This window comes from Oryctolagus cuniculus, chromosome 17 (assembly GCF_051225735.1).
Source record: "Oryctolagus cuniculus isolate XC-2025 breed Fujian yellow rabbit chromosome 17, ASM5122573v1, whole genome shotgun sequence".
In the NCBI taxonomy this organism is placed as follows: domain Eukaryota; kingdom Metazoa; phylum Chordata; class Mammalia; order Lagomorpha; family Leporidae; genus Oryctolagus; species Oryctolagus cuniculus.
In genome coordinates this window covers 22,993,416-23,019,105 of record NC_142883.1, presented here as the reverse complement: position 1 = coordinate 23,019,105, position 25,690 = coordinate 22,993,416, and the positions used below count along the sequence as shown (strand labels likewise).

The 25,690-nt window shown below is 42.4% G+C and overlaps 1 protein-coding gene across 4 annotated transcripts in view; it reads right to left on the bottom strand.

Moving 5' to 3' along the window:
- FBXL20 (F-box and leucine rich repeat protein 20) overlaps nt 1-25,690 on the bottom strand; it is a 123,190-nt gene that overhangs the window by 13,214 nt on the left and 84,286 nt on the right. For 3 of the 4 annotated variants that reach the window (XM_002719337.6, XM_051824905.3, XM_051824904.2), the window contains exons 7-10: nt 9,550-9,645; nt 7,546-7,672; nt 5,063-5,137; nt 2,706-2,836 (exon numbers count right to left, since the gene is read on the bottom strand). In XM_002719337.6, coding sequence (XP_002719383.2) covers nt 2,706-2,836; nt 5,063-5,137; nt 7,546-7,672; nt 9,550-9,645 — 429 coding nt within the window. Of the gene's footprint in view, nt 1-2,705; nt 2,837-2,993; nt 3,090-5,062; nt 5,138-7,545; nt 7,673-9,549; nt 9,646-25,690 lie in introns of all 4 variants that reach the window. The other variant, XR_016224161.1, reaches the window with a different exon arrangement.

Here is a 25,690-nt window from a genome sequence, read left to right as displayed (position 1 = left end):
CTTACCCCCAGAGGGCAGCCTGCTCCTAGAAAACAAAGGAAATTGAGATAAATGCTCTGTTTAGGTTAATCTGTTGCTGAAGTAAATTATTTTCTTTCCTTATTTTACAAGTAGGTTCACTCAGATTTAGATATCTTCTTAGCAATGTGATGAAGGGAATGCTAATTACAGGCCTGTCCCAAATATGAAATTTCACACTTAGGAAAGCTTCCTGCCTCCTCCCACAGGCTCCCAGGGAGGCCTAGGAGAGGGGCTGAGCTGGCAGTCACTCTCCTATTCAGTAACTGCTACCCACAAATCTAAATGCCAACCAACCATAGGACTGAGAAATCAAAAGTAGTTCCTTTCTGCGAAAAGTCTGGTGACCTCCATACAATAGAAATCAAAAAAACATTTACATGTTTGCTTACCAATTACTTACTGTCAAAGTCGAAAAAAATTACCGCTAACATATAAGAAATCATCATTAACAGAACACCAATTAGAAATCAATGTCTTGGGCCGGCGCCGCGGCTCACTAGGCTAATCCTCCGCCTAGCGGCGCCGGCACACCGGGTTCTAGTCCCGGTTGGGGCGCCGGATTCTGTCCCGGTTGCCCCTCTTCCAGGCCAGCTCTCTGCTGTGGCCAGGGAGTGCAGTGGAGGATGGCCCAAGTCCTTGGGCCCTGCACCCCATGGGAGACCAGGAAAAGCACCTGGCTCCTGGCTCCTGCCATCGGATCAGCGCGGTGCGCCGGCCGCAGCGCGCCGGCCGCGGCGGCCATTGGAGGGTGAACCAACGGCAAAGGAAGACCTTTCTCTCTGTCTCTCTCTCTCTCTAACTGTCCACTCTGCCTGTCAAAAAAATAAAAAAATAAAAAAAAAAAAAAAAAAGAAATCAATGTCTTAGCTAATGAGAGAGTGTGATCTGATTGAGGCACAACTTTTTTTTTTTTTTGACAGGCAGAGTGGACAGTGAGAGAGAGAAACAGAGAGAAAGGTCTTCCTTTGCTGTTGGTTCACCCTCCAATGGCCGCCGTGGCCGGCGCATCACGCTGATCTGAAGCCAGGAGCCAGGTGCTTTTCCTGGTCTCCCATGCGGGTGCAGGGCCCAAGGACTTGGGCCATCCTCCACTGCACTTCTGGGCCACAGCAGAGAGCTGACCTGGAAGAGGGGCAACTGGGACAGAATCCGGCGCCCCGACCGGGACTAGAACCCAGTGTGCCAGCGCCGCAAGGCGGAGGATTAGCCTAGTGAGCCACGGCGCCGGCCAAGAGGCACAACTTTTAAGTATCACATCTGAGAGTTTTTCCATTCTAACATACACTGAGCTACACAGGAGGGTGGAGTTGAAGGCCCAGCTTCCAAAGTGACCACCACAGCTGAGGGGACGGTCAAGTAGGGTCAGCAACATTACAGGCAGAACTGTAAATTTCCTGTTAGAGATGCCACCTGCCTTTACCTAGCCAGCTCTCCTCCCAGGCCAGGTAGGTAATGGAAGTCAACAGGGTGCCTTCCCCAAGGAGGTTCACACCTCCCTTAGGATGTACCCTATGAAGAGATAGGTCTGGGCCTCTTAACTTACAAGGCCTAAAGCCCACTTGATTAATTATCAGGCCCCTTCTGTCAGGTTCTATTTGGCTGAGACAGCACTTTTCTTGGGTCCTCTAGTAATGACTCTGCCCTTTGTTCCAGACCCTGTCTAGAACACTTGGGTCTCATTCCTTTGTAATAACAGCCTCTACTCTAACATCAATGGCTCTGCTCCCAACCTGTGTGTACTGATGGTCCTCTCCCCCACATAATGTTGTATGATTATTCAGAATTTCTCTACAGACAAACCCCACTACCTGCAAAAGTTGAGTGGCCCTTCTCCCAGTCTTGGCTGAGATCAGATTTAAACCACATCCATCAAACAATCCTCACAAGGGTCCAGAGACCCCCTCATTTCCTCTCCTCTATGAAATCCTTTCATTACCTGGTTAGTGCCACTCTTAGGATCACTGGTTGCTATTCTCACCCTGACTTGTATACTACAGTGTCTAAGTGTTTACAGCAGGTGATAATGGAATGAACCAAGGCCTTCAGCAACCAAGCAGTCAACCAGATGCTTCTCCATCCATACATGCCTGTCCCTGCGGAGCCCCAAGATACCCACAGTGGGCCCCTGTAGACAACGTCCTCAGTCTGCAGGAAGTAGCCAGACTCATCGTCGCCCCCTTTCCTATCATCAAAAGGTCGGGGTGGTAGCTTTGGGATCCGCATGGAAGGAAGGCCTATACTTCCGGGGAAGTAAAGTCCTTGTCAAGGTCCCCGCGGGTGCCTAAAGGTCAACCAATGAGGATCAGACCTGCCTCAACCTTTAACCCCCATGCCCTGAATCTATAAAAGGAGCCCTCCCAATCTCTGACGTGCGACTTCCCCGGCCCCCACTCTGTTGCTCTGTTGGGACCAGAGAACCTCGCCTGGGAGCGGAACCCCAATAAAAGCCTGTGAATTAATTGATTCGTCTGCCTGGGAAGATTTGTTACGCGCCGGACACCTTGCATTTGGTTCATGCCACCAACTACATTTAATCCACTGAGGTACAAAACAAGACGGTGGGCACCTGAAAGGGTATTGGCTACTTCAAAATTCAAAGTTTCAAATAAATAAATAAATAAATAAAGGTGAAGGAGACTTTTATTCCTTTTCCTTGATTTTCCAGCTAAACGAGAAATGCTTACCTAAGTCGTGGACAGTTCTGACCTAGAGCACTCAGAATGGCATCTGTGATGTTGGAGCAGCCAGAGGCGCAGAGGGACTGTAACTTATGGCACCCTCTGCATATGGTGATGAGACCTTCATCTGTGATTTGCTAAAAAACAAGAGCAAACCAAATAAATTCACAAGTATTAGTAACACAGCAGAAGAAAAAGAAGAAAAAAATGATACCTCTGTGAGTAAGCACCAAAAAGAAATCAAGGCAGGTTTAATATTAATCATATAACAAACCTAAAAGAAAACAAACATACTTTTTCTTTCTTCCAGGTCTTTTTGATTTAATTTGCAAGAGAATCTGTGCTCATTTTTGGTATAAAGGGAAGAAACTGTCATGGGATCCTTTTAGCCTAATGAGACAAGGAATAGCATAGGTGTGTCACAGTGTAGTTTCAATTAAATGATTTTAAAACCTAGAACACGCACTCAAGGATATTATATATTAAAAAAAAAAAAAAAAGAGAGAGAGAGATGTTACACATAAACATCATAATGGTATACAGTATTAACACTTCCAGTTTGTCAGATTCACTAACTTTCTGCAGGTTTAAAATAAAGCTCTCCTGACATTTCTGTTAATCAAGCAGTATTCCCAAGTTGCTAGGACAAATAAAAACACAAACAGAAAATAAGAAGTTTCAATACCATTGCTTAATTCAACACATTTCCATTATTGTGCAACCGAAACAAATACAGCTAAACAATGGAATGCTAAGGGAGATACATGATTTGCCATGAGGATAAAATAATGAGGTATGTGCACAAGTGGCAGTACCTAAAAATGTGCCATACAAATGTGATGTGCCATTACTACTGACAAGGATGGGTGAGATGTATGGAGGAAGTGGGGATCCATAAACAGGCAGATGTAGCAGTCCTATTCCAGTAGTGGAACTGCTACCACACAACCAGAAAGAAGTACTGTAGGGCTGTGCTGTCCTTTCCTTCATGTTTTAAAACCTATTAGGGAGTACTGAGAATATGGACAAAGAAAATCATATTAATAATACTTTAAATCTTAAAAAAAGGGTAAAATTGACTAAGCTTTTGTTTTTAAAACAGGAAAAAAAAGGTAAATGAATCAAGAACATATTTTAGCTCTTTCAATAGTTTTGGGCCAAACATCAAGTCTCATAAATGCTGAGAACCATTTCATCACGTTGCAGGGGGAGCCCTTGAATCAAGACATGGGTGAAGAAAAGCAATAAAACACACACGTGATGGAACTGGTTCATTATGCTTACTAATGGATTCCTGCCTGCTGGAGGACAGATGACATGAAAACAAACCTGCAAATGGTATGTATTTAGCACATGTATACAGACACAGGTCATTTGAAGCTGCCCGAGAATAATTTTTTGGTCACTCCAAAATGATGATTTCATGTTCATAACAGTGATGCTTATTCTCTCAAGGTAAACATTTCTGTCTCATAAATGCAGTTAGGCAAATTCCAGGCATCAACTAAGGCAATCAGAATCATCAGGGAGGATGGTCAGGATTAAAGAGGAAAGTAAAGCATCCTTGTGACTCAGTTTCCCAGCACTTCCTAAGTAGACTGTTATCACTCCTTCCTCAATAGCTGGAAGGACAGACTACACAAAATGTGGCACTTCATGGATCACCTTCAAACTAAACACACACTAGGTGTCAAACAGGTGATCAAACAAGAACGGCAGAGTGTAAAAGTAAAAGGCTTATTAGCCAGAACAAGGAAAATTTCCATTCACTTTTTTCCCTCTACTAGCAGGGGTTTTCACTCCAAGACAACATGCATATGTAATTTTTAAGGTTAAGAAGAAAAAAAAGCTCAAGGTGTACTATCAATGTTCAGCCTTGGTATAGTTTCAGAAAATTATCTGAGTAAAATTCAGGGGTTTTGGGGCAGACACAGAGCTGAAAGACGGAACAAGCTGAAATGTTAAATGCAAACACCACTGGGAAATTATTTCAAGGGTACACATTCTTTGACATCTTTTAGATCAGTGGTTCTCCACAGATGTGACCCACAGGTATATTTCAACAGGTTATAAAGTGCAACTGCAATTTTAAATACTAAACTTTGTGAATATTTTTTAAAAATTAGTTTTCTTAAGTAGATAAAAAAGGTGTGGAGTTACTGTTAGCTCATCTGGAATTCTGCAAAAGCTACCCTCATATCACGGCAAAGCCGTAGGATACTCTCTAAGGAGTATTGTCAAGCATATAGTTATCTGTGTGTCTACTGTGTCACTTAGGTTGTAGTACAAAAACCACTGGCCTTGATGACTGAAACTGTTACTGTAATATCACTAATACAGAAGAGTTGTGGGAATATGCTTACTAAGCAAGTCTGCAAGTTCAAGGTCACCAGTTCAGGGCAGTGTGCACCTATGTACTTCAGAGCTTCATCTTCTAGCTAGAAAGATTTTAAAAAGAGAAAAAGTGATTATAAACTTTGTTTCAAAGGTGAAAGATTTAAGAATGTACACATCCATCAGTACATTCTAAACATAACTAATTAAGTTTCAAAGGAACAACAAAGCAGAAACAATGAACTATGACCACAGAACAGGATTCCTTTAATTAGTAGGATTAGAGGTATTTTTTTTTCTCACCAGTTCTGACCACATCAAGTTTACATGATCACCAAAATGAATGGTTCTTATTATTAGTAGGGTTACTGGTATTTTTATCAGTTCTGACCACATCAAGTTCATACCATCGCCAAATTGAAAAAAAAAAAAAAGAAACATTGCTTACTCTTTATGAATTTTACATTTGATAAACATATCTCACAGTATTTTGCTGTGGGATGATAAAAAATAATTTTTATGTTTCTACTCCCCATAAAGCCTTTTTTTTTTTTTTTGACAGGCAGAGTGGAAAAAGCCTTTTTTTAAAAAAAAAAAAAAAAAGATTTATCTATTTGAAAGGCAGAGTTAGAGGGAGGGAGAGACAGAGAGATCTTCTATCCACTGGTTCATTCCCCAAATGGCTGCAACCACCTGGCTGGGCCAGGATGAAGCCAAAAGTCCAGAGTTTCATCTGGGTCTCCCAGATGGGAGTCAGGAGCCCAAGTACTTGGGCCATCTTCTGATGCTTTCTCAGGCACATCAGCAGGGAGTTGGATCAGAAGTGGAACAGCTGGGAAAGGAACCAGTGTCCATATGGGATGGTGGTATTGTAGTCCATGGCTTAACCTGCTATGCCACAACACTAACCAGCCCTCCCAAAAAAACTTTTTGTAAGTAAAGATTCCAGAGAAGCAGCCAAAAAAGAATCACAGTATTTATTTGCTGCTGAAAGATCAGTGTCATGCTTACAGTGCTGAGAACAGATGGAAGTCACTGATTATAATGATATAGTCACATCAATATTTTTCAGGGTTCCATAAATAACCAGAAACTCAAGCTGTTGTTTTAAGGCAGTCTTACATCTGAAGCTGTTTCAAATAATGGACTCTCTCCCATTAGAAGGAGAGAATAATGGCATTTTAGTGGAATCCAAGGTATCAGCAATTATTAGTAAGAGACAGGTGTTTGATGCAGCAGTTAAGACACCACTTGTGATGCCTGCTTCCTATAATAGCAGTGCCTGGATTTGAGTCTCAGCTCCGCTTCCAATTCCAGCTTACTGCTGAGGGTGCGTGCCGCCTGGGAGGCAGCAGGTGATGGTTCAGGTACTGGGATTCCAGAGACACATGTGAGACCTGAACTGAGTTCTGGGGCTCCTGGCTTTGGCTTGGCCTTGAACTGGCTGTAGCAGGCATTTGGGGAGTGAACCAGTGGATGAATGATCTCTTTCCCTCTTTCAAATAAAAAAGTGAAATAAATAACAATTTTAAAATTAAAACATTACCTTTAAAAAAATAAGAGGCTGACCTCATTTTGTCAGTCACATTTTTTTGTTTAATTTGAGGTGGGGGATGGGGAGAGGGAGGGAGGGAGAGAGGGAGAGAGGGGAGAGGGAGAGAAAGAGATAGAGAGAGAGTCAGAGATAGAGTGACAGAGTTAGAGCTCTCACGCACTGGTTCACTTCCCAAAATGTCTGCAGTGGCTGGGGCTGGCTACACTGAAGCTGGGAGCCAGGAAGTCAATCTAGGTCTTCCATGTAGGTGGCAGGAACTTGACTACTTGAGTCATGACTTGCTGCCTGCCAAGGGTATGCGTCGGCAGGAAGCTTGAGTTGGAAGTGCAGCCATATGCGACCAGGCACTCCGATGTAGGCGCTCCAAGTGGCAGCTTAACCACAGTGTGAAATGCCCAACCTTAAATTCATTCTTGATTGTATTTTTCAAGATGCTATCTAGCTAATACCTTTTTTCACAATAAAACACTGAGACAGTGAAATGTTTAATGACAATATATGTTGAATTTGTTACATGACTGGCAGGAAATGGTTATTATTAGTATAAAATGCAGGTTGCTGTACCCTTTGCACACCTAAGAAAACTCTAGGTGGTTAAGCAAGTGGAATTTCTAAGACTGCCTTCTTTGCCTATACAGTTCAAAGAACCAGGCAGTGACAATATGGCAGGTTTTCTTTTCTGTACAGAAAAAAAAAAACTGCATGAAAATCCTTGCTTAAGTGTATCTTCAGTATAATCTTATCTCTCTACTTTGCTCTATCCAAATTTATCTTTGGTCAGATATTAATTTTTTTTAAATTCTTTTCTTCTAAAGAAAGCACTTTAATTTTTTGTAAGCATGTTTCTCTGGTCAGTAATACACACAACTAATATATCCTTCAAGACAAACACCTTGGGCTTGCCTATAAAGATCCCATGGTTCCTCTGACTTTCGCAAGCACTATCTGGAATATTACCTGTGTGCAGCCTTTCAAGAATAAGGCCTTGAGGCCCCCACAGCCTCTCACTAGTGCTTGAATGCCATCCTTGGTTACTTGGTCACACCAGGAAATGTTCAACTGCTCCAACAGCGGACATCCCTCACTTAGGATAAAAAATATTAGACATAACACATCAACACATCCAATTCCAAAGGCACTGAAGTTTTATTTTTGGCTACTAAGTCAAGGAACGGATATGCTCCTATTATCTCTCAGAAGAATACACACATTTACTTAACATAGATTTAGAAAGCAGGTATTCCCATAGCCAAAGGGAAAAAAAAAAGGGTGATTTATAAAGTGCTGTGGTGCCCATTTAGGACTCATTAGCAAAGGAAACGGAAATTGGGTGACTTGTTCAAGTATCCGAATAATGAAGAGTTCATTCAAACCCAGACTCTCCATTTAGTAAACCTATTAGGATAAAGCAATAATAACTATTATACTTTTTTTTTAAAAATTACAAAGATATCATGTGTCTCTTATCTGCATTATTTTAAAAGTATTGTTTCTGTAGGCGGAATTTAGGATATCTGGTGTTCAGTCTCTGCCTTTAAAATCCTAGCTTCAGCTATAATCCTTTCTGCTCTCATCAGTTAGTTTCACATTTAGACTATGGTTGAATCTCAAGCTTTCTATGATATTCTTTGGAAAACTTTGTGTACACTGGTTTAAATATTCCTAGCTGCAAAAAAAAGACTCTGAAAACAAAGCCAGACCTAAGATCAAATTCATTCTTCAACATTAATGTCTGACTTCAAAGACGGCTGCTGCTGCGGCCCTTTCTACGCTGTGCTCGCTGCTCTACCGGCACTTATGACGTGGTCAGGTGATACATGCTCGGTAGTTTTTTTTTCTCCCACCTTAAGGGAAGCCACAATATCTTATTCAGTTACATTTCATGGTTGCATCACAGTACCTAGTCTCAACAACTTTTTAGATTTTCCTATCTGTAAAATGTCCTATCTATATCACAGGGCTTTCAAAATAAATGAGGTCACTTATGTGAAAAATCTTATAAGTGATAAATGTTATTTTATTATCCTACATGGTAAACAGTCTTAGATACACATGTGGCCAATGTTCATGTGGAAGGTCTAAAGGAAGACACAGGTTTAGATTACTTATATTCAACTAAAATCTGTTTCTTTTAATAAAATTCTTACTACACATAAATGTAACCATTATATGGGACAATAATCATTTACAAATGGCTGGTTAAAAAATAAATTCCCAAAGAGAATATTTTTTTTCTCCTTTTAAGATAAATCTTCTGTAACATTCTTTAAAAAATATACAAATACAATAATTAACCTTTATTGATTTAGAAAATTCAGGAACTTTAAAACATATATGTATATATACATATATATTTAAACATATCATATATATGTATATACACACACACAAGGTTGAACCACATGAAACGATTATGTTATTTTCAGTGTTTACTTATTTATTTTCACTTATTTGAAGGGCAGAGAGATGTATACAGACAGTGGGAAAGTTTCCATCCACTAGTTCACTTCCCAAATGCCCGTTAACAGCCAGGGCTGGGTTGGTCTGAAACCGGGAGATGGAATTCCATCTGGGTGTCCCATGTGAGTGTCAGGGACCCAAGTATGTGAGCCATTACCTGCTGCCTCCCAAGGTGTGCAATAGCAGGAAGGTAGACTGGAAGTGGAGGTGAAACAAAAACCTAGGCACTCCAGTATGGGATGCGGGCACCCCAAGAGGCAGTTTAACCTGTTGCACCTCAACGCCTGACCCAAAGCTGTTATTTTTATAACACAAGAGCTACTGAGTATCAGTACAACTTCACGTAGCTGGAATTTGGGCAAGTGGCAAAACAAAAAGTCTATTCTGAATTTAAGAATATATCCATAAAACAGTTCATTTCAATTCTAACTATCTACCAGTTATTTTAAAAAAGATTATATTTGTTGTGATTACTAGTAATGCTAACTGTAAGAAATTTACCTTAGTGCTTTTAGAGACATGTTTGTTATTGATGTACAGGAAGCCAAGTCAAGGTGCCTGAGTTTGGAACAGAACTTGCTAAGGCTAGTACATGTACTGAAAAATGGAAAAGGGAGAAAATAATGAATAAACAAGATTAAGAACATATCCTTAGTATATCACACAGCATTTACATTAAACACGTACGTGTATATAAGAACTCTCATACCCTCTCCCTCCCTCCCCCCAAAAGCAGTTATATTCCCAGGACCTTTCACATTCAGGAAGAGGCAGAGGCCATTCATAAAGGAGAATAAAAACTATACTGTGTATAAAAACTGGCATGAGGGAGAGATGGTACTTGGTCATAATTGTGAATGTTACTACCTATTAAAAGCACACTACTCATGTGAGCTCAAGAGATCTATGCACATTTTGCAAATCAGGGAAATCACAAGGCTGGTCAGCGCCGGCTCCTTCTGCTAGCACATGGTCAAACACGAGGACCAGAAGTGATGCTTGTGCTTTCACTCAAATCTCTATTCAAGATAATGTTTTGTATGGCAGTGATGAAAGAACTGGATTTTTGCACAGTATACAGAGAATGGACCAGTATTGGGCTAAAATGAGAAGTGATGTAACACTGTTATCTACTTTAAGAATTTCTTCAAGGCTTTTTTCAGGATGGTCAAGTTCTCATTTTAATTTTTTTAACTTATCAAGGAAAATTTCAAATATTCATAAGAGTGAATAACAGAGAAACTAAATGTATTGTCATTAAACATCTTCAACACCTACCAATATTCTGCTATTTTATTTTTTTAATCTATTCCCTTTTCTCCTTTTTTGATCCAGTACTTTGAAGGAAATCTCAGACACATTAAATACCTGAAAGTATTTTACTATACATTTTAATAAATACTTTAATTCTTTAATATCACCTGATACCCAGACTATGCTAAATTCTCCAACTGTCTCATAACCAGTGCCATTTGGGGTGCTGGCGTTGCAGGTGGCGGTTTTACCTGCTATACCACAACACCGACCCTGAGATTCATTTCTTTTTTAAAGATTTATTTAATTTATTTGAAAGGCAGAGTTACAGACAGGGAGGGAGAGACAGAGTGAGAGATCTTCCATCTGCTGGTTTGCTCCCTAAATGGCTGCCAACAGCTGGGACTGGGCCAGGTTGTGGTCAGGAACTCCATCCAGGTCTTCAATGTGAGGGACAGGGGTCTAAGCACTTGGACCACCTTATGCAGTTTTCCCAGAAGCATTAGCAGGGAGATGCATAGGAGTGGTGATCAAATGGGATGCTGGTGTCACAAACCCACTGCACCAAAGCGCCAGCCCCAAGAGTCACTTTTTAAAGATTTATTTATTTGTTTGAAAGGCAGTTACAGAGAGAATGAGAGAGATATCTTCCTCCACTGGCTCATTTCCCAAATGGTTATAGTGGCTGGAGCTGGAAAAAATTAAAGCCAGGAGCCCCAAACTCCATCCAGGTTTGCCATGTGGGTGGCAGGGTCCAAGGATTTAAGCTATCTTATGCTGTCTTCTCAGGCAAATTGGCAGGGAGTTGGATTAAAAGCGGAGCAGCCAGGGGCCGGCACTGTGGTGCAATGGGTAAAGCTGCCACCTGCAGTGCCCATATCCCATGTGGGTGCCAGTTCAAGTCCCAGCTGCTCCACTTCCTATCCAGCTCTCTGCTATGGCCTGGGAGAGCAGTAGAAGATGGCCCAAGTCTTTGGGCCCTGCATCCTGAACCAGTGGATGGAAGACTTCTCTTTCTCTCTGCCTGTCTTTCCCTGCGTAACTTTTTCAAATAATTAAATAAATCTTAAGGCCGGCACCGCGGCTCAATGTGCTAATCCTCTGCCTGCGGCACTGGCACACGGGGTTCTAGTCCCGGTCGGGGCACCGGATTCTGTCCCAGTTGCCCCTCTTCCAGGCCAGCTCTCTGCTGTGGCCCGGGAGGGCAGTGGAGGATGGCCCAAGTCCTTGGGCCCTGCACCCGCATGGGAGACCAGGAGAAGCACCTGGCTCCTGCCTTTGGATCAGCGCAGCGCACCGGCCGCAGCAGCCATTGGAGGGTGAACCAACAGCAAAAGGAAGACCTTTCTCTCTGTCTCTCTCTCTCTCACTGTCCACTCTGCCTGTCAAAAAAAAAAAAAAAAAATAAATAAATAAATAAATAATCTTAAAAAAAGTGGAGCAGCTAGGACTCAAACCTGCATTCCTACATGAGATGCCAGCATTGCAAGTAGCAGCTCAATCAAGTGTGCCACAGTCGTCAGCCCCTGCCCTGCATTTTCCCACTTTTTGATCTCATCATCTTAGAGGGGATGGAGTGGAATCACCTTATGGTTTCACTTTGCAATCTCACAGAGAAAACCTTTTCTTGTGCTTATTAACCATTCCTATGTCTGATAAAATGTTTACCCAAGACTTTAGCTCAGTTTTAAAACTTGGATTGTCTTATTGATTCTAAGAACTTTCTCTAATGTTTTTGGGTATAAGTCTTGTTACCAGATACAGGATCTGCAAATATTTTCTCAGTTTATGATTGTATTTTTATTTTCTTAATATTATCTTTATTTAATTAAAGATTTATTTATTTATTTGAAAGTCAGTTACACAGAGAGAGCTGAGGCGGAGAGAGAGATGTCTTCCATATGCTGGTTCACTCCCTAATTGGCCACAACGGCTGGAGCTGCTGTGATCCAAAGCCAGGAGCCAGGAGCTTCCTCTGGATCTTCCCATATGGGTGCAGGGGCCCAAGGACTTGGGCCATCCTCCACTGCTTTCCGAGGCCATAGCAGAGAGCTGGATCGGAAGTGGAGCAGTCGGGACTTAAACTGGCATCCATATGGGATGCTGGACTATAGGCAGTGGCTTTACCCACTATGCCACAGCACCAGCCCCTTTAATTTTATCTTTAGAAACATATAGGCTTTTAATTTTAACAAAATCCAATTTATCAACTTATAACTCATGTTCTTGGTATCAACTAAAAATTCTGATTACTCTAGGTTTACAGTTATTTCCTTATGCTTTTTTCTAACAGTTTTGTTATTTTAGCTCTTACATTTAGGTCTATGATTAATTTTGAGCTAATTTTTCTATATGTTCTGAATTAAGTCTCTAAGTTAACTTTCTTTTTTTTTTTTTTTTTTAAGATTTATTTTATTTGAAAGGCAGAGTTACAGGGAGGTAGAGGCAGAGAGAGAGAGAAAGTCTTCTATCTGCTGCTTCACTCCCCAAATGGCTGCCAATGACTGGGGCTGAGCCGATCCAAAGCCAGAAACCAGGAGCTTCTTTCGGGCCTCCCACCTGAGTGCAGGGGCCCAAGGACTTGGGCAATCTTTCATTGCTTTCCCAGGCCATAGCAGAGAGCTGGATCAGAAGTGGAGCAGCTGGGACTCAAATTGGCATCCATGTGGGATGCCAGCACTGCAGGCGGTAGATTTACCTGCTGTACCACAGTGCAAGCCCGTAAATTACTTTTAAAAAAAGATTTTATTTATTTGAAAGTGTGACAGAGGGAAAGACCTTACATACACTGGTTTACTCCCCAAAAGGCAGCAATAGCTTGGGCTAGGCTAGGCCAGATCAGGAATTTGAACTCCATCTGGGTCTTCCATGTGGGTAGCAAGGGCCCAGGTACTTGGGCCATGTTTCACAGTTTTCCCAGGAGCATTAGCAGAGAGGTGGATTGGAAGCACAGCAGCCAGGATACAAAATGGCGCTTCAGTGTGGGAAGCTGGTATTGCAGCTGGTTTAAGCCACTGTACCACAACGCTGACTCCAGACCTGTATTTAAGTATTCCACAGCATGAATGGGGACTACTACTTCATATATGCTATATTTTTTCTCGGTAATGTTTTGGTTTCCATTATAGAGATCTTTTATTAAATTTATTTGTAAATATGTTGCTATTTTATTGTGAACTGTTGTTTTCTGTTAAAGATTTATTTATTTATCTGAAAGTGTTACAGAGAGAAAGAGACAGAGATCTTTCAACTACTGGCTCACTCCCCAAATAGTCACAATGGCCAGGCCAAAGGCAGGAGGTTAGATCTCAACTGGGAACTCCTAAATGGGCTGCAGGGGCCCAATTACTTCAGGCATCATGTGTTGCCTAACAGGGTTTACACTGGGAGGAAGCTGGGATGGAGGGTGGAGCCAGGATTCTAGCCTAAGCACTCTGATGTGGAATGTGGGCAGCTGGGCCAGTGCTGCGACTCACTTGGCTAATCCTCTGCTTGTAGCACTGGCACACTGGGTTCTAGTCCCGGCTGTTCCTCTTCCAGGCCAGCTCTCTGCTGTGGCCCAGGAAGGCAGTGGAGGATGGCCCAAGTGCTTGGGCCCTGCATCCGCATGGGAGACCAGGAAGAAACACCTGGCTCCTGGCTTCGGATCGGTGCAGCGTGCCAGCCGTGGTGGCCATTTGGAGGGTGAACCAACGGAAGGAAGACCTTTCTCTCTGTCTCTCTCTCTCTGTCTAACTCTGCCTGTAAAAAAAAAAAAAAAAAAAAAAAAAAAGAATGTGGGCATCTGAAGCAATGGCTTAACCTGCTACACTGAATGTCATCCCCTCAGTGTGTGTTTTTTTGGGGGGTTAACTTATTGGATGGTTAGATCTTCCAACAGAATACTGACTAGAACTAGAGAAGGTAAATATCCTTTCCTTGTTTCTGAGCTTAGAAGGAAATCATTTTTTCACTATTATGATAATAGCAATAAGTTTTTCATAAATACCTTTGATCAGGTTGAGAAAATTCTCTTCTACATATTTGTTTTTAGCATGAATGGCTATTGATCTTGCCATGTGCTTTTTTTTGTGTCCACTAATGTATGAAAGTACTTCATGAGAAATATAATTGAAATATAAATTTATTTTGATGTAAAATATTTGAAACAAATGTATTTTTTCATAATATTTATTTTTTGAATGAATTTTTGAAGTTTCCTTATATGCACAGATTTTTAAAAAACTAAAAATATTCATGTATTTGAAAGACAGAGTAATGGGGGATGGAGAGAGAGATCTTTCATTGGTTGGTTTACTTCCCAAATGGCCACAATTACCAGGGCTGAATCAAGCTAAAGCCAGGATCCTGGAACTCCATCTGGGTGGCAGAGGATCAAGCATTTGGTCCATCCTTTATTGCTTTCCCAAGTGTATTGGCAGGGGGTTGGACAGGATGTGGAGCAGCTGAGACTTGAATCTGTACTCATGGGTTGCCAGCATCGTGGGTGGTGGCTTAACCAACTATACAATGCCAGCCCCTCTCACATTTTTTGCATCAAAATAAACTTATCTTAAAAAAAAACCTTTATGCATTCATTAATTAAGGCAGAGAAGCAAGGCAGACACATCTTTCATTCACTGGTTTACTTCTCAAATGCCTGCAACAGCCAGGACTGGGCTGTGTTAAAGCTAGGAGCCTGCAACTCAATCCAGGCCTATCTGGATGGTAGGAACCCAATTACTTCAAGGTGTCACCACAGCCTTCCAGGGCCTGCATCAGCACGAAACTGGAGTCAGGAAGTGACACTAGATATCGAACTCAGGTACTCTGATAGGAGAAATGGCATCTTAACTGCTAAGTGCCTGTCCCTAAACTTAAAAGATTTTTTTTAAACATTCTCTCACATGAGTTACTTACTATTGCAAAACAAATTACCCCCAAATTGATCATCTTAGAACAAATATTTACTATCTCGGTTTATGTGGGTCAGGAATACAGGCAGCATAGTATGTTGCTTCTGACTCGGTCTGTCACAAGACTGCAACCAAGGTCATGCTGCAACCATCTCAAAACTTAACTGTGTTTAGACCCTTTTTCCAAGCTTACTGAGGTGATTGCTGGCAGAGCTCAGTAGATCCAATTACAAGCATACTGATAGCTTTCGGTAGGTTTCAGTTCTTTGCTGGCTATTGCTAGAGACACAGTTCCTAGCACGTGAGCCTATCCAAAGAGGCATTAACAGGGCAGCTTGCTTCTCTTAGTGTCAGAGCCCTGAATGAAAGCGGAGCAGAGCAGAGCAGTCTTTCTGTAACCTAATATCCAAGTCACATCCATCCCCTTTCCCAAGTCTATTGTTAGAAACAATCACTAGTCAGGGTTAACTCTCTAGGGGAAAGAATTACACAAGGGTGTGAGTAGCAGCAGGAGGTGGGGATTATCTGGAGTCCATTTTTGGCTGCTGCCTATCACACTGAGATGATCATGTGGTTTTTGTTCTTTACTCCAGAGGTCAGCAATTTATGGCCCAAGGGCTAAATCACTCCTGCTGCCTGTTTTTACAGTCAACAAATTAAGAATCACTTTTACATTTTTAAATGGTTGAAAAAAACTCAAAGTATGCTACCTTGTGATCTGTGACAATTATATGGAATTCAAATCTCAGCACCTATTGCAACAGAGTCATGTCTGTTTTATCTACTGTCTATGGCTGCACTGGACACTGGAGAAAAATAGAGTAGTTCCAACAGATTATACAGGTCACAAAGCCTAAAGAGCTTTCTAACCTGGCCCCACATAGGAAAAGTAAGCTTTGCTCTATTCTAGTATTATTCTATTATTGAAATTTATATTGATTTTTAGATGTTAAACCAAACTTGTATTTCTTGTATAAATCCACATGGGTGTGAATAATTTATATATATATGTATGTATAATTTTATTTATTTTGGGGCCAGCGCTGTGGTGTAGCTGATAAACTGCTGCCTATAATGCCAACATCCTATATGGGCATTGGTTCAAGTCCCTGATGCTCCACTGCTGATCCAGCTCCCTGCAAATGTGCCTGGAAAAGTAGTGAAGGATTGCCCATGTCCTTGGGCCCCTGCATCCACATGGGAGACCCATTTTCCTACATGTTCTATGCTGGTTTCATGTCTTTTGTTTTCTTGTTTACTGCTTTCTTGTATGAAGTGTACGGTTTCATTTCATCTGTTAGTTTTCAGATATATTTAAAAAAATATTTATTTATTTATAAAAATAAAGGCAGAGTTATAGTGAGGCAGAGACAGAGAGAGAAAGAGAGAAGTCTTTCATCAATTCGTTCACTCCCCAAATGGTCCCAATGGCTGGAGCTGGGCTGATGCGAAGCCAGGAGCCAGGAGCTTCTTCCAGGTCTCCCACATGGGTGCAGGGACTTAAGGACTTGGGCCACCCTCTACTGTTTTCCCAGGCCATAGCAGAGAGCTGGATTGGAAGCGGAGCAGCCAGGACTCAAACCAGCGCCCACATGGAGCTCCTGGCTCCTGGCTTCAGATCGGCGCAGCTCCGGCTGTTGTGGCCATTTGGAGAGTGAACCAGCGGACGGAAGACCTTTCTCTCTGTCTCTCCCTCTCACTGTCTTTAACTATCTCTCAAATAAATAAGTAAAATCTTTAAAAAAAAAAAAAACAACAATGGTACATACTATAATCATTGCTCTATAAATTTTATCTTTTTTTAAAAAACAGATTTATTAATTGGAAAGGTAGAATGACAGAGAAAGGGACAGAGAGAATAAGAAGAAAATGAGATCTTCCATTCACTGGTTCACTCTCCAAATAGCTGCAATGGCTAAGGCTGGGCCAAGTCAAAGCCAGGAACCCAAAACTCTATCCAGATTTTCTGCGGGGGTGGCAGTAGCGCAGGTGTTTGGGCCATATTCTGTCTCTCTCCTAGGCATGTTAGCAGGGCCTCCATCCTAGGCGCGTTAGCAGGGGACTGGATCGGAAGCAGAGCAGCAGCGATTCAAACCAGTGCTCTGACAGGGATGTTGCCATTGCAAGCGGTGGCTTAACCCACCGCACAATGCTGGCCCCAATTTTATGTCTTTTAAAGAAATTAAAGGAACAAATGAGAAAATTATATAATTATATATATAATTATATAATTTTATAATTATAATTATAAATTATATACTTTTATATATAATCTTTTCCACTGCCCTCATATTCACCATTTCTGGTGATTTTATTCACCAAAAATGGTGGATTTTCGTTAACATTTGGGACTTACTTCCTTTCATCCTAAAGAACTTCCTTTAGTATTTCTTTTTTAAAGATTTATTTATTTATTTGAAAGTCAGAGTTACACAGAGAGAGGAGAGGCAGAGAGAGAGAGAGAGAGAGGTCTTCCATCCGATGGTTCATTCCCCAATTGGCCTCAAAGGCCAGAGCTATGCTGATCTGAAGCTAGGAGCCAGGAGCCAGGAGCTTCCTCTGGGTCTCCCACATGGGTGCAGGGGCCCAAGGACGTGGGGCATCTTGTACTGCTTTCCCAGGCCATAGCAGAGAGCTGGATTGGAAGAGGAGCAGCCGGGACTAGAACTGGTACCCATGTGGGATGCCGGCGCTTCGGGCCAGGGTGTTAACCCGCTGTGCCACAGCGCCAGCCCCTCCTTTAGTATTTCTTACAAGGCATATTTGCTATCAAAAATATCTCAGTTTTTGCTATGGGAATATCTTCATTGTGCCTTCAATTTTGAGTTTTTCCTAGACATAAATTCTTTCTCTTATTTTAGTACTCTGAATATACCATACCACTGCCTTTAGTCTCACAGAGAAGTTTTTTTAGATTTTTATTTATTTATTTGACAAGTAGAGTTACAGACAGTGAGAGAGTGACAGTAAAAGTGAGAGAGAGAGAGAGAGAGAGAGAGAGAGAGAGAGAGAGAAAGGTCTTCCTTCCGTTGGTTCACCTCCCAGATGGCCGCAATGGCTGGAGCTATGCCGATCCGAAGCCAGGAGCCAGGTGCTTCCTCCTGGTCTCCCATGCGGATGCAGGGCCCAAGGACTTGGGCCATCCTCCACTGCCTTTCCGGGCCACAGCAGAGAGCAGGCCTGGAAGAGGAGCAACTGGGACTAGAATCTGGCGCCCATATGGGACGCCGCACCGCAGGCGGAGGATTAACCAAGTGAGCCACGGCACCAGCCCAAGAAGTCGTATCTTGAGAACCATATATTTTTATTTTACTTTATTTTTTTGACAGGCAGAGTGGACAGTGAGAGAGAGAGAGAGACAGAGAGAAAGATCTTCCTTTTGCCGTTGGTTCACCCTCCATTGGCCACCGTGGCTGGCGCCCTGCAGTCGGCGCATCGAACTGATCCGAAGCCAGGAGCCAGGTGCTTCTCCTGGTCTCCCATGCGGGTGCAGGGCCCAAGGACTTGGGCCATCCTCCACTGCACTCCCGGGCCACAGCAGAGAGCTGGACTGGAAGAGGGGCAACCGGGACAGAATCCAGTGCCCCGACCAGGGCTAGAACCCGGTGTGCCGGCGCCGCAGGCAGAGGATTAGCCTATTGAGCCGCAGCGCCGGCCAGAACCATATTTTCCTATCCTGTACAGGTTAGGTTGTTTTCTTCTAGTAGTGTTCAAATTCCTCTTTGTTTTTAGATTCAACAGTTTGGTTCTGATGTACCTAGATACGGGTATCTCTGTGTTTATTATACTAGCAGTCCAATTAACTTCTTAGATCTGTAATGATTTTCATCCAATTTGGGTAGTTTTTAGTAAAAATTACTCAAAATTGTTTTCTACTTCTTTTGTCTCTAGAATTTCCATTACAGACATGCTAGTACCTTGATTAGTCCCATAGGTTTCTGAGGCTCTGTCCATTTTTCTTTCTTTTCTTTAAATATTTTATTTATTTGAAAGTCAGAGTTAACATACAGAGATAAAGGAGAGGCAGAAAGAGAGAGGTCTTCCATCCACTGGTTCACTCCCCAATTGGCCACAACAGCTGGTGCTGCGCAGATCTGAAGCCAGGAGCCAGGAGCTTCCTTGGGTCTTCCCATGCAGGTGCAGGGGCCCAAGGACTTGGGCCATCTTCTACTGCTTTCCCAGGCCATAGCAAACAGCTGGTTCAGAAGCGGAGCAGCTGGGTCTCAAACTGGTGCCCATAAGGGATGCCAGCACTGCAGGCAGCGGTTTTACCTGCTATGCCACAGCGCTGGCCTCTGTTATTCTATAATCCTTTATTTCTCTGTTCTTCAGATAGACCTATGGATCTATCTTCAAGTTTAGTGGTTATCTGTTTTGATATTCCTAATCTCTTATTCAGACTGCCAGTGATATTTTCAATTATATGTTTCTAGCCCCTGAATTTCCATTTGCTCAGTTTTAAAATAATTTTCTTCATAAATTACACTTTACTTAATGTCATTATCATCAGACCTTCCAATAATTTTTTTATAGAAATTCGGTTTCCTTTAGTTCTTTTTCTAAAATTTTTGTTCATTTATTTGAAAGGCAGAGACAGAGAGAGACAGAGATTTTCTGGTTCACTCCCCAGATGCCTACTACAACCAGGGTTGTGTCAGACAGAAGCTGCGAGCAGGAACTTATATGCATGGCAGGGATCCAAAAACCCCAGCCATCACTGCGCCTCCCACAGTGTGTACTAGCCAGGAAACTGGACTGGAAGCACTGGTGGGACTTGAACTCAGGCATTTCAATATTCAATATTTTTTCTATTATGGGTCATAGTTTTGTAGAAAATTGGACATTCTGTGTAATATAGTATAACAACTCTTAACAACTCTGGATTCTATTTTTCCCTTAAGGAAATTTCATTATTTTGTTGTTGGTTTAGGCTAATGTTTTTGTTTTTCTTTTTTTTCTCCCTCTTTGTATTTTGAAGCCTGGCTTCCTTGGAGTCAACTCTAAGTCTTCATAGCCTTTCAGTCTGAGTAAGGCTTCTACTCTATGTTGATGATTCTGTGTGGGCTGAGAAAGAGATTCAAAGTTAGGACTCTTTTCAAGTCTATCCTGGCTTTTACTTTTTTGGTGACCAACCAACCAACCGACCGACCTTCCTAGCTACCTACCTTCCTTCCTTTTTACTTTCTTTCTTTTTCTCTTTCTTTTTTCTTAAAAATATTTATTTATTTATTTGAAAGAGTTACAGAGAGGCCAGCGCTGTGGCTCACTAGGCTAATCCTCCACCTTGCGGCGCCAGCACACCAGGTTCTAGTCCCGGTCGGGGTGCTGGATTCTGTCCCCGTTGCCCCTCTTCCAGGCCAGCTCTCTGCTGTGGCCAGGGAGTGTAGTGGAGGATGGCCCAAATGCTTGGGCCCTGCACCCCATGGGAGACCAGAAGCACCTGGCTCCTGCCTTCAGATCAGCGCAGTGCCCGGCAGTGCCGCGGTGGCCACTGGAGGGTGAACCAACGGCAAAGGAAGACCTTTCTCTCTGTCTCTCTCTCTCTCACTGTCCACTCTGTCAAAAAAAAGAGTTACAGAGAGAGAGGGAGAGACAGAGAGAGGTATCTTCCATCCATTGGTTTACTCCTCAGATGGCCAGAATGGCCATGACTGGGTCAGGCCAAATCCAGGAGCCTGGATCTCCCTTGTGGTTAGAGAGGGCCTGAAGCACTTGGGTAATCTTCCACTGCTTTTCATTAGCAGGAAGCTGGACTGGAGCTGGAACAGTTGGGACACAAATCAGTGCCCATATGGGGCAATGGTGTTACAGAGGTGGCTTCACTGGGTAAGCCACAACAGCAACTCCTATTTTTTTGTTTAACTCAGTTATTTTCATTTTATTTGAAAGGTAGAGAGACAGAGACAGATCTTCTACCCACTAGTTTACTTTCCAAATACTCCCAACAGCCAGGGTTGGGGCTAGGTCAAAGACAGGAGGTGGGAACTCAATTTGAGTCCCTACTTTGGTGGCAGGGATCTAATCACTTGAGCTATTACCAGCTGCCTCCCAAGGTATACCAGCGGGAATGCTAGAATCTATACTGCAGCTGAGACCCTGGCATTCTGACATGGATGCAGCCCTTCCAAGTGGTATCTTAACCACTGTACCAAATGTCTGCCTCCTACATGAATTTTAGAATCAATATTCCAGTATAAATGAAAATCCTGGGGCTGGCACTGTGGCATAGTAGGTAAAGCTGCCGCCTGCAGTGCCGCCATCCCACGTGGGCACTGGTTTGGGTTCCGGCTGCTCCACTTCCTATCCAGCTCTCTGCTATGGCCTGGGAAAGCAGTGGAGGATGGCCCAGGTCCTTGAGCCCCTGCACCCACATTGGGGACCCAGGAGAAGCTCCAGGTTCCTGGCTTTGGACTGGCCCAGCTCTGGCCATTGTGGCAATTTGGGGAGTGAACCAGCAGATGGAAGACCTCTCTCTGCCTCTCCTTCTCTGTCTGTGTAACTGTGACTTTCAAATAAATGAATAAGTCTTTTTTTTTTTTTTTTAAAGAAAAACCTACTGTGATTTTAACCATTGGGATTGTGTTGAATGTGCAGAACAATTTAAGAACAGACATCTTAACAACTGAGTTTTAAAATCAACTAACATTGAATAGTCCTCCATTTATATTTAGGTTTTCAATTTCTTGGTAACCATTTTATAATTTATATGATTCTCAGTATTAATGATTTACACATAATTTTTATTGTTTATCCCCAACTAGTTTATATGTTTGGATGTTACTACAAATTATAGGCTACTTTAAACTTCATTTGCCAATTATTTGCTGCTATTATACAGAAACAGAATTGATTTTGCAATACTGGTCATGTTTCTCATTACTCTGAAAGAACTTAATAGATCTGTAATTTTTTTTTTCTATACTGGGGATACTGAAAAAAGTCTAGTAGCATTCCTTGAGGCTTCCTATAAACTTTATCATGTACTTTCATTATTTATTTCCAGTCTGTAAGTATTTTTAATGTTCCCTTATTCCATTAGGTAGGACTTTCAAAACAATGTTGAACAGATAATGGTAAGGTCTGACATCCTTGCCTTGTTCTTGATCTTAGGAAGAGTATTTAGTTTTCCATTATTAAATATGATGTTGGTAAATTTTGTAATAATATGTGATTTATCAGGTTAAAGTTACTTTTTCCTTATTTAGAAAATTTATCATAATGGATGCTTAATTTTATAAAATGTTTTTCTCTATCTACAGAGATAATTATACCTTACATCTTCTGAAGTAGAATTACATTGATTCCGAATATTAACATTTCTGAGATAAGCTGAAACTGGTTATGATTCATTATACTTTTTATACACTGAGGGATTCAACTTGGTAATATCTTGCTAATGATTTCATAAGCCCAAGAGCAATATGGGTCTGTAGTTTTATTTTTTTAAAAGATTTATTTATTTATCTGTTTTTTTAAAAAGATTTTATTTATTTATTTGACAGGTAGAGTTACAGACAGTGAGAGGGAGAGACAGAGAGAGAGGTCTTCCTTCCGTTGGTTCACTCCCCAGATGGCCGCAACAGCCAGAGCTGCCCTGATCTGAAGCCAGGAGCCAGGGGCCCAAGCGCTTGGGCCATCTTGTACTGCTTTCCCAGACCATAGCAGAGAGCCGGATCAGAAGAGGAGCAGCCAGGACTAGAACCGGCAGCCATATGGGATGCCAGCGCCACAGTGCCACGGTGCCGGCTTCTTCCAGGTCTCCCATGTGGGTTCAGGGGCCCAAGGACTCACGCCATCTTCTATTGCTTTCCCAGGCCATTGCAGAGTGCTGAATCAGAAGTAGAGCAGCTTAGACTTGAACCGGTGGCCCATATGGGATGTGGGCACTGCAGGCGGCGGCTTTACCTACTACACCACAGCACTGGCCCCTGTAGGTGGCCTTTCTTATGTCTGTTTGGCTTTCAGTATCATAATAGTAACTGTTTCATATAATGAAACAGTAAGTTTTTCTTCCTGTTCCCTATTTTTACAAGATTAAAAACATTTTTTTAAAAATTCATGAATTTAAGAGGCAGACAATAGAGGGAGACAGAAGGAGATAGAGAGACAAGGAGAGAGAGAGAACACAAGCATCCAAGTTCCCATCCACTTCTACACTTTCCAAATGCCCTCAACAGATTGCAGGTGGTGGGCGGTGGCAAAGCTGGGGGCTGGGAATTCAATATAGTACTCACGCATGGGTGGCAAGAACCCAACCACTTGAGCCATCAACTGTTGCCTCCCAGGGTATGGATAAGCAGAAATGAGGAATCCGAGCTAGGTACTGAACCCAGGTACACTTTTATGGGATGCAGGTATCCTAACTGGCATCTTAATCGCTAGGCCAAAAGCCTACCTTGAAATATTCTGTTAAAAGATTAATACTATTTTTTTTTTTAAATTTATTTTATTTGAAAGGCAGGGTTAGAGAGAGAATCGAGAGATCTTCTGTCTGCTGGATCACACCCCAAATGGCTGCAATGGCAGATCTGGGCCAGATTGAAACCAGGAGTTTCTTCAGGTCTCCCATGTGGGTGCAGGGGCTGAAGCACTTGGGCCATCCTCTGCTGCTTTCCCAGGCTCATTAATAGAGAGCTGGGTTGGAAGTAGAGCAGCCAAAATTGAACCAGTGGCCATAGGGGATGCCAACATCGCAGGCAGCAGCTTAACCTGCTAAACCACAGTGCTGGCCCCAATATTATTTTTTTCTTTTCTTTTCTTTTTCTTTTTTTAGACAGGCAGAGTGGACGGTGAGAGAGAGAGAGAGAGAGAGAGAGAGAGAGAGAGGGAGGAAGGTCTTCCTTCCGTTGGTTCACCTCCCAGATGGTCGCAATGGCTGGAGCTATGCCGATCCGAAGCCAGGAGCCAGGTGCTTCCTCCTGGTCTCCCATGCGGGTGCAGGGCCCAAGGACTTGGGCCATCCTCCACTGCCTTTCCGGGCCACAGCAGAGAACTGGACTGGAAGAGGAGCAACCGGGACAGAATCCGGCACCCCAACCAGGACTAGAACCTGGGGTACTGGCGCTGCAGGCAGAGGATTAGCCAAGTGAGCCGCGGCGCCGGCCTTCCTTTCCTTTTTCTAAACTTTGGTAGAAGGTTTCTAATTATCACAACCCTTTTAACAAATATGGCTGTTTGCCAAGACACTGTGGCAAAAAATGACCTACTTGAAAGATCTCTGTGAGTGAGATCCCGGTGGAAAGAAGGGGCCATCAAAGAAGGAGGTACCTTTCTCTGAAGGGAAGAGAGAACTTCCACTTTGATTATGGCCCTGTCTAATAATGTTGGAGTTTGTGTACTCAAGAGGCTTCCATAGCTTTGGCAGATCATGACAAGAGCCTAGGGTGACAGGACTGACGTCATAAATAAGAGTGTCCACTGTTAAATCAACAACAGGAGTCACTGTGCACTTGCTCCCCATGTAAGAACTCTGTCCTTAATGTAAAGTAAAACTAGACTTCAAACAGTACTTTTTACTGATTGATTAATTCTATAATCAGTCACTTCTGGGTCAGTTTCTATGGATTGATTTTTTATCTTGTTCTGGGTCACATTCTCCCATTTTCTGCATTTTTTTTTTGGTTACTGAATGCTATATATTCTGTATGCTGTATTATTGGGTGTTGGTGTTTGGATTTTCTTGTTTTTCTTTAAGGAGTATTGAGTTTTGTTGGAAAGGCAGTTCCTAGTAATTTGTTCTCTCCTTATTATTATATGTTATTTACCAAGCCTTGTGGGATCTCACACTTTGCATATATATAGTTTACTATCAAGCCAGATCTATGACAATGCCTGCAGAATTTTTTTGGGGGTATAGTTCTCTCCTCACCAGCCACAAATTCCAGTAATTTTAGTCTGCATGAACTCTGATATCTTTCTCTTCAACTAAGCAAGAACTGTCCTTTGTCTGGGCTCCCAACATTGTCTAGAAAATGTCTCCAGGGAGACAGCCAGGGTAATGACACGTCTGTCTTGTTTTTCAGTCTTGTGCAGTATGTTGTCCAACATCTTAAATTGCTTTTCTATTATTTTGTCCAGTTTTCTAGTTGTTTATGGCAGTAGGGACTGTCACTGTCAGAAGCAGAAGTCTCCAATGATTTTTAGAATCTGTATCTTTATTCTCTATCTTAAAATATTTATTTAGTTTCATTTTAATTGAAAAATACACACACACACACACACAGTTATACACAGAGAGAGACAGATAGACAGAGATGCACACACTGGTTCACTCTCCAAATGCCCACAATAGCCAGGCCAAAGTCAGAAGCCTGGAACTCAATCTGGGTCTCCCATGTGAGTGGCAGAGACCCAGAGACTGAAGTTGTCTATTGCTGCTGCCTCTCAGGGAGTGTATTAGCTGGAAGCTGAATATGAAACATAGCAGCTAGGACTTGAACCAGGCACCTTGGTATGGGAAGTGGGCATTCCAACAGATGTGCCAAAAAGCCTGC